This window comes from Salvia hispanica, chromosome 6 (genome assembly GCF_029641045.1).
Source record: "Salvia hispanica isolate PSC_SH4W2 chromosome 6, Shi_PSC_v1, whole genome shotgun sequence".
In the NCBI taxonomy this organism is placed as follows: Eukaryota; Viridiplantae; Streptophyta; class Magnoliopsida; order Lamiales; family Lamiaceae; genus Salvia; species Salvia hispanica.
In genome coordinates, this window is record NC_142697.1 from 33,602,609 (window position 1) to 33,617,198 (window position 14,590).

General features: G+C 33.2%; 1 protein-coding gene across 1 annotated transcript; it reads right to left on the reverse strand.

Moving 5' to 3' along the window:
* Window positions 1-1,796: 1,796 nt before the first annotated feature.
* Window positions 1,797-13,611, reverse strand: LOC125193423 (uncharacterized). The gene is made up of 12 exons (XM_048091211.2): window positions 12,903-13,611; window positions 12,041-12,253; window positions 11,535-11,747; window positions 10,836-10,979; window positions 10,209-10,421; window positions 9,915-10,136; window positions 9,235-9,378; window positions 8,947-9,168; window positions 7,939-8,151; window positions 6,356-6,499; window positions 2,351-4,336; window positions 1,797-2,258 (listed from the first exon to the last, which is right to left on the reverse strand). The coding sequence occupies exons 1-12, from the start codon at window positions 13,600-13,602 to the stop codon at window positions 1,903-1,905; spliced, it is 4,770 nt and encodes a 1,589-aa protein (XP_047947168.2). The 5' UTR covers window positions 13,603-13,611; the 3' UTR covers window positions 1,797-1,902.
* Between the last annotated feature and the right edge of the window lie 979 nt (window positions 13,612-14,590).

Genomic DNA, 14,590 nt, shown 5'->3' on the forward strand with positions numbered 1-14,590 from the left:
CCCTGCAAGAGAGTGAATTAATCCAGGATCATGACAATCCAAAATATAGTGAATTTCCATCGCTTGATATTGACCCAGACATAGATACATATCATATCGAATTTTGTAAACCATACATGCATGTGTTTATCATTATCTGGTTTATATTCGCGATTACTTGTGCGTTTATTTCTTAACAACTATGATATGCATGGATATTCGTGATTACTTTCAACCAAATATATGCATAATATAAAATAAGTACTCCCCCTGTCCCATGTTACTTGCATTTTTAATAATTTCGGCTCATCCCAAATTATTTACACTGTATATTTTTAAGTAAGAATTAAGGTATTTAATTAACATATTAGAGTTAATTAAGTACTCTATTAATTCATTACACTAAAAATCACCCAAATTAAATACCTAAAGTTAAAACTGCGAGTAATATCGAACGGAGGGAGTTAATAACAGGTTTGGAATGTAGAGAATTTATATCAATCAACAAAATTTGGAATAGCTTCAAAACTGGAACTTGTCAATCTTCCTGTTTCAAAATAATGCTAACAATAGTATATCATTATAACTACTCCATTGTTTCTATTACATGTGATGTGAAATAATTTAACTGTATAAAGACAAATAGATTGACTTCTATTAACTTGTATTGACTTTAAATTGCCGCCTAAGTTTTGCTTGGACGTATATGTTTGGACTTAACCCTTAAACTTCATAAGCGATATTAATTAGGGCTGGGGAATTATACCGAAATACCGGAATACAGGACTTACCGTACCGAAAAAATACCGAAAATACCGTTTTTTCGGTATACCGTAGTTTTCGGTACGGTATCATACCGTACCGATAGAGATCGGTACGGTAACGGTATTAGATTTCCCATACCACGGTATACCGCGGTATACCGAAGATTCGGTATGCCGGTATATACCGGTATACCGAAGATTTGGTATATACCGATGCTTCGGTATACCGTGGTATACCGGCCCGGTATACCGATTGATATATATAATATATAAATATATATTTATATATGTTATATTTAAACTAAATTTTAAAAAATAAGAATTTTTATTATATAAAAATAAAAGAATCAAAATTGGAAACCCTATTTTTTGAAGTAGTTGAAAACTAGATTTTTTTTTAATATTTTGGATATAATAGATTTTTTCACGGTATAATGGTATAACGGTATGCCGTACCGCAAAACACGGTATATCGGAATGCCATATCGCAGTTCGGTATACCGCAAAAGTACGGTATACCGAAATGCGGTATGGTAACGATATGGAAAACTGCCATACCGAATTTCCGGTATACCGAACTCCGGTATACCGAAACTTACGGTACGGTATCGGTATGGTTTTTGTCATACCGTAACTTTCGGTACGGTATACGGTATGGCACTCCCGATACGGTATACCGTACCGAACCACCCCTAATATTAATAATTAAAACTAGTTTTCTAAAACGGCTAAAAGAAACAACTGAGTCTTTAACGCAACATAAAAAGTCGTGAAATGAAGAGAAAATAATACTACCTCCGTCCCCTAAATTTTGACACAGTTTACCATTTCGGCCCATCCCTAAAAATTTGACACACTTTACTTTTACTATTTTTGGTAGTGGACCCCATATTCCACTAACTCATTCCTACTCACGTTTTATTATAAAACTAATACTACTTTAAAAGTAGGACCCACGTCCCACCAACTTTTCAACTCACTTTTCATTACATTTCTTAAAACCCGTGCCGGATCAAAGTGTGTTAAAATTTAGAGGACGGAGGTAGTATTAATAATAGGGATACTGGCCCCAAGTATCATGAAATTTAAAAAAACTTGTTTTTCTCCCACGAATTAATAATATTAAGTTTTGATAAAATACAAGAATCACACCAACACCTTAGCTTTCTGTGCCTGCAACAATTGTTGCATAGATCTTGTGTAGTCCAGCCGCTGCTTCAATCATGTTTACTCTTTCATTTGCTGAAAGGGCTAAACATTTCATTGCCAATTCAAATGTCGATATCATGCATTTCTCCTTGGCATAGTAATGTTTATCTTCTCTTGATAACAAAGCAGGCGCCGCCACTTCCGTTGCTGCATTTTGCTGTAATGCTTCACTTACCCACTCTTTTAAGCTTCTTTCTTCACCGAACATACCATCTGTTGGCTTCTTTCCAGTGAACAACTCTAGTAGCATTATCCCAAAACTGTATACATCCCCATTTATTGACACTTTTCCCTCCAATCCAAACTCTAATTGACCACATGCATTCATCATTTTGTTAGGATTAGGTAAAACATGTATGACATTTAAGTTTTAAAAAATGAACATCATGCATCATCACCTGGTGCTACGTAACCAATGGTCGCCACTGTTTGTGTTTGGATGACAGTTTCCCCTGCATCAAAAAGCTTTGAAATACCAAAATCAGCAAGATGAGCAGTCATGTCTTGATCAAGCAATACATTGCTTGGCTTTACATCGCAATGAACTACTGGAAATATATGGCCATGATGAAGATATTCCAAGGCTGATGCAACATCTATTGCTATTTTCAATCTCTGTATAAGACCCAAACCATACTTGTTGGAATGTAACCATTTATCCAAGCTTCCATTTGGCATATATGTGAGAATCAATGCCCTAAATTCCATATTACAACAACATCCAATAACTTGAACTAAGTTTCTATGTCGAATGCTGCTCAATATAGAAGTTTCTGCATCAAAGCTCCTTAATGCTCCTTGCATTTCCAAGTTGAACACTTTTACTGCAACTTTCAACCCATCAGAAAGTATTGCTTCAAATACAGAACCAAAACTACCTTTTCCAAGTAGATTGGTTTCACTAAATGAACTTGTTCCATGTTCAAGTTCTATATGTGAAATTCTTCTGTATTCATGTATTGGTGATGAAATATCAGCCGAGAGTGCCACATTTTTCCGTTTACTCATCCTTACGATAACAAGCATTACAATCACCACAATTACAGCTAAAACAAGTAATGGCACCGCGCGTCTCTTCAACCATGATGTATGATGATTTTCCGGGCAGGATGCAACTTGAAATTTTATTGGACCACAAAGACCTAAGTTATGGGAAAAAGATGGAGCACTGAAGTTACGAAAACAACCCCCGTTTGGAATTTCTCCCTCCAGTTTGTTGTTGGAAATAATTAAAACTTGAAGAAAGAGGAGGTCTTCTAAGGACTTGGGTATTGATCCAGAGAGATTATTGTAAGACAAATCCAATGTTATCAAACCTTTAACATTTCCTAAGGATTGAGGAATGGATCCACTGAAAAAATTATTTGATAAATTTAGAAAATCTAGTGTTTGACAACCATCAATTAAGGTGGGAATATAGCCTGAAAATAGGTTAGATGACAAATCCAAAGAGGTGATTAGCTTTAAATGTCCCAGCTGAGATGACAATTGGCCACTCAAATGATTGGAAGACAAGCTCAAAATCACAAGGTCTGTTAGAAACCACAAGCTAGGAGGGATGGTTGAATTCAATTGGTTGGAATCTAAGTAGATCTCCCTCAAGGATTTAACATAACCTAAACATTCAGGTATTGAACCCACAAACATGTTCCCATCAAGGCACAGCTCCCCCAAATGATTCATTCGACAAAGATCGTTAGGGACAAACCCTACCAGCTGATTCCTACCAAGATTTATTCTTTGGAGTTGCTTCAATTTCCCAATTGTTGATGGAATGGGTCCACTCAGCTGATTGTCCTCCAAAAATATATTAAGCAAACTACTTAAGTTTCCTATTTCAGAAGGAATGACACCCATGATGTTGTTGTTTGACGCGCTAATAGTCTCCAAAGACGAGGAAAAATTCCCGAGTGAAGCGGGAAGGAAGCCATTCAATGGATTGCTTGATACTTCCATAATCTTCAAATGTCGACAGTTACTTAGCGAACTTAGAAATGTCAATTCCCGAGATGGGAATTCTCCTCCACTCAAATTATTTCCCCGAAGGGTAAGTGTTTGTAGAAGCTTCAAATTACCAAAGAAGGGTATGGAGCCACTAAAGGAATTGTAGTTCATATCCAAGGTAGTAAGTTTAGAAGCATTGGTGATAAAGGTTGGAATTGGGCCACTAAATCCGTTTCTATTCAAAAGAAGTCGTTCAAGGTTGACTAGTGAACTGCCAACATATGAAGGAAGAGTACCAGAGAAATCATTGTACGAAAGTGCCAATTCCTGCATTGTTGATATGTTGAATATGGAAGATGGAATGGATCCATTTAAGGAATTGCTGAACACACTAAAATGCTCTAGCATCGGCAGAGTGCCCATCTCTTGTGGTAATACACCTGCAGCATATATATGGATATACATATGTTAAGTAGTACTCCCTCCGTTCCATAGTAATAGAGTCATTTCCCTTTTCAGTAAAAGTCAACACATTTTTCTACACCTACTTTACTCTCTCTTACTTTTTTCTATCTTCGTGTCTCCACCTTTTTCATTTTTCACTTTATTCTCCCTTTACTTAATTCACCTAATACAATTTTTCTTAATCTCCGTGCCGAAAAGAAACGCCTCTATTACTATGAAACGGAGGGAGTATAATATTATGCGTACCAAGTTATACAATAATTTTAAAAGACGAATGTAATCACCTCTACATATTGAATAAAAGTTCTAATTAATTTGAATTCTGCTGCATATTTACACCCTAAAAATTACAATAAAGTATTGTTATTGTGTAAAGTCCGTATGAGGAATTTAAGAAAGCATCCGACCGCGATTTGAAATTTGTCCAAATGATGTGATGAAATTATATCACTACAAAGAAAACGCTCATTATTGATGGAATTAGTGACGGCGGAAAACAACTCAAGAACTAGTGACGGATGAATGACTGAAACTCGTCAACACTAATTAGTAACAGATAAGTCCGTCACTAATATGAACTTACCATTGCAGCCACCTACTTTTTCTGTCATTGAGCGGCTTAGCAACTTTGGTGATGGACAAATCCGTCACTAAATTTTTTTAGTGACAAGCTTGTTATTGACGGATCCGTCAGTACTTTATCTGTTAATAACCGTGCATTGCGAAGAAATTTCACTGATTAGTGTGGATCATTCTGTCACTAAATCGTGAGCTTTTTTGTAGTGGAACTCATATTTTTATGTTCATATAATTTTTATTGAGTTTTGTTGAATTGTGAAGAAAAAACAGATCAAAATAAGCGAAAAATTTGGCATTCCCGCCGGTGTAATTGGTCAATTAGACAACCCGGGCAGGCACTAAATTTAATGAAGAGGGAGTCCAGAGAGTTTCACTCACCCGGCGTCTTTGTGCAATAAAGCCACCCGGGCGGGAGTTAATCACAAAGCGTGCAGAGTCAGAGTGTTTCACTTGCCGTGGTGTGTTTGTGCCATAAAGTCACCCGGGTGGGTGAAAAACAAAGGTGCTTACGCGATTTCACGCTGAAAGAGGAGTAAGAGAAGAATAAGAGAGCTAGGGTGCATAACTTTTGAACCAGCCGCCTACTATACCTTCCACACACACTTAAGAACACTTTTGGTGAAGAATTGATGATTGAAGACTTCATATCGAAGATTGAAGTTTCTACTTTGAATATTCATCTCATAGGAGTATCTAGTTTGTTTCTATTTATATATTAGATTGTCTTCTTTGTTTTAGATTTGGTTTTCAGGAAGAATATGAGTAGGTAAACCTCCATTGTAGAATTCTTGGTGAAGATGTACTAGTTTCATAGTTTTTATTCGATTGATTCCTTATTTATCTCGCTCTTGTGGTTGTTTGATTATTACTTGTGCCTTTTCCATTCAATTCAGTAGCTAACTTGTTAATGTGCTACGGTTAATTAAATTAATCGAGAGATGAAATAAATAACCTAGAAATAAGAATAATTCACACCTTAATTCAATAGAACTCGGGAGAGTTGAGATTTTGTAAGAGGTCTTTAATCTTTAATATTTAACCATAACGACTAATTTATGGTTTTCTCATCTCATGAGGTGGTTTAATCTAGCTAAGCGATTAACTTAATAATCCTACATAGCCTAAAGTTATTAAGAATTAGTAGGATAAGAGCTTGGAAATGTGCATCGGATCTTCGAGTTCTACATTTCTCAACATTACCACATCTCATCATTGTTCATTTGTTCTCGTCTATTTATTTTAATTGTTTTTAGTTGAAATAGAATCAAAACTCCTTTTCGATTGAAGCGGGTAGGATGCCATTAAAATTGGTTTATGGCAATCTCTGTGGGATACGATTATTTGCCATCACTGCAATAATCTCGTACACTTATGGATAGTTTTTATAATAAAATAAAAGCGAATTAATTTTATACCTGTGAAATGATTGTAGGCCAGGTACAATGTTGTAAGCATGCTCATATTTCCAATTGCAGAAGGGATGTTGCCACTAAAATTGTTGTAGTTTAAGTTCAAGATCTTGAGATGTTTGCTTTTCCAAATATTGGGTGAAATATGCCCTTCAAATGAATGAAACCAAAATTTATAAATTAAAGTTAAATATAATCCATTCGTCCACAAATAATTTCTTATCCTTCCACTTTGGGGTTTAAAAAAAAATAGTCTCATCTAAAAATGGAGAGTTTCTCTCAAAATGAGAGAAATATAAATAGAATAATAGTATCCCACATTGGTATAAAGAAAGCACTAAACCAATACATGGGCTACTATTGTTAATTATCACCAATTAATTTTAGGAGAAAACCATATGAGATTCTATAATGGTATCAAAGCGGGCTGCCGACTGGATATCAAATTTAACTAACCTAGCAGTATATTTGGTCTTTAAATTTGGATTAGTTCGATAGAGGGCTGGTCCAACTCTATAAGAAAAAATGTCCAACCCTTCTAATATTTACCTTGAAGGTTTTAGGGAAGGGCTAAACTGAACCAATATATAAGTTTCATGAACCACTTCTTCTATCACCAAATGGCTTTAAAATGGAACTTTAAGAATTTATATATGGTATCAGAGCACATTGACTTTGATATGTCAAAAAATTTCATAAAGCTTATACTTTCTGTCCCAGCTAAGTTATTTAAGTCATTTCTTTTTTTTTGATAAAAAACAATACACTACTACTTTATTTCATCATCTACTTTACTCTTTTTATCTCTTCTACTTTTTTCCTCTCTTATTCTATTTGATTTTCGTTTAATCCATTCAGCTTAATTTTTTAATTTCCATGTCCAAAAATTTTATCTTTAACTTTGTTGGGATGTATTTTTCGTAAATAAATAAAATGTCCCACTTTATAGACATAAAATTAACTATACATCGTTATAGATCCGAAACTGTTCCACACACACTAGCACACAAATAAGAGAGGCAAGGAATCAACATTGTAATTTTTCAATTTAAAGACCAAATATATGCTAGGTTAGTTGAATTTGATCTTCGGTCAGCAGCCCGCTTTAATACCATTATAGAATTTCATATGGTTTTCTCCTAAAATCAATTGGTGATAATAACACTAGCCAGCCCATATATTGGTTTAGTGCTTTCTTTATACCAATGTGGGATACTATTATTCTATTTATGAATTTTTTATGCAAATTATAAAGCAAAAGCCTCTATCAATAATATGAATAACCTAGATATTATATTTTTAAATGAATTTCAAAATCTAGCCCCTACGAATCTTATTTTCTACGTCAACCCATGGTTGCGCATGTCATTTTTGAGCAAACATACAAAATTCTTTATATATACGTTTATATGCAGATAAAAAAATATTTTTAAATGAATTTCCAAATCTAGCCCCTACAAATCTTATTTTCTACGTCAACCCATGGTTGCACTTGTCATTTTTGAGCTAACCTAATAAAAAAAATTCTTTATATATACATTTATATGCAGATAAAAAAATACTTCTGACAATATTATGGAATTGAATACCTGTCAACTTGTTACTGGTAAGATACAACTCCGCAAGTTGTGGTAGATTATCAAAAGTTGGGATACTTCCTGACAAACTATTGAAAGATAAACTCAACATTGTCAAGGAAGAAATGTTGAAGATTGAATATGGAATATCTCCGGTTAGAGATGCATGGTCAATGTTTAACATCTCTAGTCTCGTAAGGTTTCCTATTTCAGCTGGAATTCCTCCTGAAATTATAAAAATAAATGACAAGTTTATTTTCATTGCTCATTTGAGGTCACTTTGCATACTTTATTGATACAAAATTTGTAGTAAAATATGTCTATTTGTAGGGAATGGAGGTCAAGTTCCGAAAGGCATGCAAAAAGGTGCAGAATTTGGAATGCATACAAAAATGGAGGAAAATGAGCACAAAGTCGAAGATTATTAGAAAAGGAGTGAGCTTTTCAAACCCAAGCTGAACAATTTGTATTCCCTCATTTCGTGTTAATAGAGACATTTCATTTTATGCACCCATTTTGAAAAATTAAAATAAATAGTTGGAGTGGGGAAAAAGTAAGTAAGAGAGAGAATAAGTTAGAGAAGACTCTTCTCTGCATGCATTCAGTGATTTATATGCTTCTTGTGTGGTTCTTGTTATTTAACTTTCCATGCTTAATTTTTTTTCTTTATTGTTAAGTGTTTGAAAATTTAGATCTTTTGTTTTTTCTACCATAAGGAATAGTATAATTCAACTAATTAAGGACTATCCAAAATGGAACACAACTTAAGTACCTTAAGACAAAGGGAGTAGTATTCTGGAGAGTGTGAATTTATAAAATGTAGTTGATAAGAAGGACACATGCCTACGACAACGCGTGCCAAGCCCTTCTTTCAATAAATATAATAACAAACCCTATATAAATAATCATATGTTGAGAAGCTTTGTAGTGTGTAGATCATTATCAAGGGTCATGTCAAGGAGTGTGTGTTTTTCATAAAGTACAACAAAATCACATATTGTAGTAGGAAGAAATTTGTACCTTGAAAACTATTAGTGTACCCCAGGTACAACTCTGTAAGCACTCTCAATGTCCCAATTTCACGTGGGATAATGCCACTGAAATTATTGTAGGATAACGAAAGCGTCTCAAGATGTATGCATTTCCATATACTGCGTGGAATCTCCCCTTCAAATTGGTTCGCGGAAAGCGACAACATTTTGAATTTGGGCAAATTGTTGCACATGCCATTAGGGAGTAGACCTGAATAAAAATTTCTTATATATATGTAATACATTGCCAATTTGTCAATACATTATATTGGCGTACCTTTCAAACTGTTGCAAGAGAAACTCAAGGTTGTCAAGGAAGAAATGTTGAAAATTGAAAGTGGAATATATCCGGTTAGAGTAGCATTGTTAATGTTTAATATCTCTAGGCTTGAAAGATTCCCTATTTCTGCTGGAATTCCTCCTGAAATTATAAATTATAATTGTGACAAACCTTGTATAAAAAAAATAGTGTCCATTTTTAGTCATAAATATATGAAATTTTGAGATTTTCATCCAAAAACATTATCTTTAATAGTTTCCAATCTTTAATAATTCAAATTTCTCCATTTTAGCCCTAAGCGCTCAACTGAAAGTTGTTTTAGGAGATGTTGTTTTATATTTAAGTAGAATGATAATATATATTAATTTGAGAGAAATTCTTTTTTTTTTTAAAGAAAATGAGATATCTTTTCTGGGACAAACTAAAAAAGAAAATGTGACATCTAACATGAGATGAGACTTTTTTGGGACAAACTAAAAAGAAAGTGTGACATCTAACATGAGATGAGACAGAGGGAGTACTAATAGTGAACTCCAGTATGTTAATATTCATATGTAGAGAAGCTTTTGTAGTGTGTAGATCATTATTAATATCGCATGTTAGGATATGTAGAAAAGTTTTTTCAAACAATAAAAACTAAGATAAAGTCACCTTTTGGATCAAAAATAAATTTATACCTTGATAACCATTGATGTACCCTAAGTATAACTCTTTTAGCATTCTCAATCTCCCTATTTCACGTGGAATGTTTCCACTGAAATTGTTGAAGGATAATGACAACATCTCAAAATGTGTGCATTTCCATATATTTCGTGGAATCTGCCCTTCAAGTTGGTTTCTAGAGAAAGAAATACGTTTTATTCTTGGCATATTGATGCACATGTCATTTGGGAGAAAACCTGCCAAAAAAATTTCTTACATATATATAGACAAAAAATACATTGCTTGAATTTTTTATGGGATTGATGTACCTGTCAACTTGTTATTGTTAAGATACAATTTCTCAAGCTGTGGTAGATTGTGGAAAGTTGGGATACTTCCTGACAAACTATTGTAAGATAAACTCAAGTATGCTAAAGAAGACATGTTGAAGATTGAAGATGGAATATCTCCGGTTAGAGAAGTGTTGTCAATGTTTAAAATCTCTAGTCTCGAAAGATTTCCAATTTCTGCTGGAACTCCTCCTGAAGTTATAAAATAAACATAATGAGAAGCCATATAAAAATAGATCATGATCAATTTTGCACACTCCATTTGTCCAAAGGAAGATGCCCCTTTCTATGGACTGTACAGAATTTAATATATGCAGATTTATTTTGTGTGTTAAACGGGGATAATAAAGTAAGAGAGAGGAAATAATTTACAAATAAAGGGGTTTCTATTTTTAGTAATTTGTCATATTGGGCGGGATAAAAAAAATTGAGTTATTTTCAATAGGATAGAGGGAGTACAAATTAGTGATTTCGATGATTACATAGAAACGAAAAAGGAAAAGTTGTTTAATTGGTAAAATCCATGTGAGAAATTAAGCATCGAACTTCTTCCAAATAATTTGAGGAAACCATAAACAAAAGGAAGAAAGGATCAAGTATAGATACCAGTGAAATGATTGTACGCCAACTTCAACACTCTAAGCATGCTTGTATTTCCAATTGTACGAGAGATGGTTCCACTGAAATTGTTGTTGCCTAAATTCAAGATCTCAAGATGTTTGCATTTCCATATATTTAGTGGAATTTGACCTACAATTTATAGAGGGTTCTATTAGTCGCTTCCTATTGTTAGTCTGTTAGTCCCTCATGTAATTACTGATTCTATTTTGTAAAATTACTACATCTTCTTTGTAATTGACTGCATTCACAAACAAATTATACCTAACTCGGAGGTGAAATATTTTACTCCCTCCGTCCAAAAAAAATAGACAAGTTTTACCATTTTGGACCGTCCACCAAATTAGACTAATTCTAAAAATCGAAAGTTTTAAACCGATACTAACCATACACATCATTCTAAATGTGGACCCTAAATGTGGACCCCACAATTCATTAAAACTACTTACCACCATATTTTCCCTCCATCTCTCTTACTTTATTAGTTACGCAATAAAACCGGTGTTATTTATAACTTTGTTTATTTTTTGTGACGGAGGGTGTAGTTTTTATCTAGTTGTTTACTTTATTTTCTTTCAACTTTAACTATTTATATAATTTTTTAAAAATGAGTGAAGAAATGAAATGACTCAACTACATGGATGAAGTATACATTAAAGACTTATACAATTGGATTAACATACATACCTTTCAACTTGTTATTATCAAGATATAACTTCTCAAGATTTGGTAGATTTTGGAAAGTTGGGATACTTCCTGACAAACTATTGTCAGATAAGCTCAAGAATGTCAAGGAAGACATGTTGAAGATTGAAGACGGAATATCTCCGGTTAGCCAAGCGTTGTCAATGTATAATATCTCCAATCTTGAGAGATTTCCTATTTCTGATGGAATTCCTCCTAAAATACAAAATTAAAATAATGAGAATCCTCGTATAAATATTCATATTTTTTTGTAGATAAGCTTTTGAAATATACTATGTAGATAATGATCAATCTTGCTTATTGTTGGTTTTTGTCATCTTGTGTAATTGTTGAATGAACTGTTCAAAATAAATAGTTAATACACTTACCAAAAACGAAATTACAACGACATTTTTTTTCTAGTGCAATAAATATACCAAGATTTTAGAAAGACTTTTTCCAGGCACTGGGATGCGGAATTTAAATAATTATGGGATTGACAGACATACCTTTCAACTTGTTATTATAAAGATATAACTTCTCAAGCTTCAGTAGATTGTGGAAAGTTGGGATACTTCCTGACAAATTATTGTCAGATAAGCTCAAGAATGTCAAGGAAGACATGTTGAAGATTGAAGATGGAATATCTCCGGTTAGAGAAGCATTGTGAATGTTTAATATCTCTAGTCTTGAAAGATTTCCTATTTCAGCTGGAATCCTTCCTGAATTATAAAATAAACATAGTGACAAACCTTGAATAAGTATAATTAAGTCTATTTTTAGTATTAAATATATCTATTTTGAGATTTGAGTTCACAACATTATGTGTGAATGCTTCTAGCCCTAAAGTGATGAAACTTTTCAATTTTAACGTTCAACTAAATTTTGACCGAATTAGTTAATTAATTTGGTCGTCAATATTATAACCTTTTTTAAAAATTGGTGTTCAACATTATAACTTTTCTGTTACTTCATTATTTTTCTCTTTGCAACACAAGATTAAGTTAACATACAAATTTAATTAGTTTTTCCAAAATAAATTAATATGTAAATAAATTATACTACACCAATAGCATCTAAAATTTAGCCACATTCATTGGTGTCATCCTCTAGTGGGAAAATATCATAACTGATTTTCCTTGGATACCTAAAATCGAGTGTAGAACTAAATTTAAACATTTATAAATTCATCCTCTCTCAAAAAAAAAAAGTTGCCCCATCATATATAGATAATTTAATATGCATATTTTGTTTAACATCATAGATTATTAATTTTTAATTATGGCCAATCTAAAGTATTTGCAGATTAGTGTTTTTCAAACATTACCAGTTACAACAAAATCACATATTAGATCAAGAAGAAATTTGTACCTCGAAAACCATTGTACCCCAAGTATATCTCTCTAAGCATTTCCAATCTCCCAATTTCTGGAGGAATGTTGCCACTAAAATTGTTGAAGGGTAATGACAAGATCTCAAGATGTGTGCATTTCCATATATTTGGTGGAATCTGTCCTTCAAGTTGGTTCCGATCAAGTGACATGATTTTGACATTGGGTATGTTAAACAAAGACTCAGGAATTGTACCTAAGAAATTGTTGTTGTACAGATAGAGTTCCTCTAGTTGAGGTAAACTTCCCAACCATGTTGGTATTTCTCCGGTTAATGAATTGACTCCCACATTCATCACCTTCAAACGACGCAGTTTAGAAAGCTCAAAGGGTAAGATCCCAGTAAAACTATTGGAACTGATGTCCAAATATCTGAGAAACGTTAGGTTTCCGAGATGTGGAGCAACAGTTCCAGTAAGGCCGTAGCCACGAAGATTGAGAGCAATGACACGACCGAGTTTGAGGCCGCACAACACACCAATCCAATTACAAACTGATGTGTTTTGCGACCAATTGGTGCTCAAGATAGCATAAGCGTCGGAAGTGATGGAGTTTTTGAATGAAATGAGTGCATTTTCATCTGTGATAGTATTCAAGGAGAGTGTAAAGCTATTTAATAGCAAGATTGCAAGAGCAAAGGAAAAGGTAGAATTCTCCATTAGTTTGCTGCTGTGTTGCATTTGATAGAATGCGTTCAAGCACACGCTTTATAGATTTTTAAGGACTTACTCTTACTCCCTTCGTCCACGATAAATGAAACTCTTTTGAATGTGGATTGAAAAGTTTGGAATGTGAGTTATGCTTTTATATATTATTAGTTTTATAATAAAAATGTAAATATGATAAGTTAGTGGAATATGAAGTCCATTCCTAAAAATAGTAAAAAAAAAAGTGTTAATTAATTATGGACGGACGAAAATGAAAATTGATATCAATTAATCATAGACGGAGAGAGTATATTTATCTAATCATATTTCCTATTTGACTTTTTTGTTATTATTAGTATTATTGAGTCAAAAAAATAGAGAATTTATCTACCCCTGGTAAGTACTTCCTCCGTCCCACTCAAAATGTCTATATTCTTGAGTGACACACAATTTTAGGAGGAGATGTTAAGTGAAGTAAGCAGAGAGAAAAAAATATTTGAATATTTAAATGAGAAGAGAGAAGAGATGATTATTTCCAAATATAGAAAGTGAACATCTTGAGTGAGACAAACTAAAAAGAAAAGATGAACATCTTGAATGGGACGAAGGTAGTAATGAATAATGAGAAGAGAGGAGAGTAGAATTTATTTAAAAATATAGAAAAGTGGATATCTTGAGTGGAATAAACTAACAAAAGAAAGATCGACATCTTGAATAGGATGGAGGTAGTATTGAATATTGTCATAAATATAAGTTAAATGTATTTTTTTTACATTAAATATGTTTTGACAGTATCGGTAGTAGTAAATTGTGTAACACATGTAACTTTTACAGAAAATAAAAAATTAGGTGAAATGATGTCACATCAAATGTGGTAACCACTGGGATTATTGCTTCTGTAATTCAGTGGAAAAGCCATCAAGAGCTTTGTTGAAAGACATCTAAAGATGCTTTGCTTTTACACAAAATATATTAGTGCATTGTTTTCTAAAGATGTTTCACATGGAAAGATATTTTAATA

Bases quoted from the DNA above. Each gene is read 5' to 3' on its own strand.
- LOC125193423 (XM_048091211.2), bottom strand. From the start codon at position 13,602: ATGCAACACAGCAGCAAACTAATGGAGAATTCTACCTTTTCCTTTGCT. The intron at 12,254-12,902 runs GTACAAATTTCT...TTTATAATTCAG, and splicing joins GGGGTACAATGGTTTTCGAG to GAAGGATTCCAGCTGAAATA. The intron at 10,980-11,534 runs GTATGTATGTTA...TATAAATTGTAG, and splicing joins TGATAATAACAAGTTGAAAG to GTCAAATTCCACTAAATATA.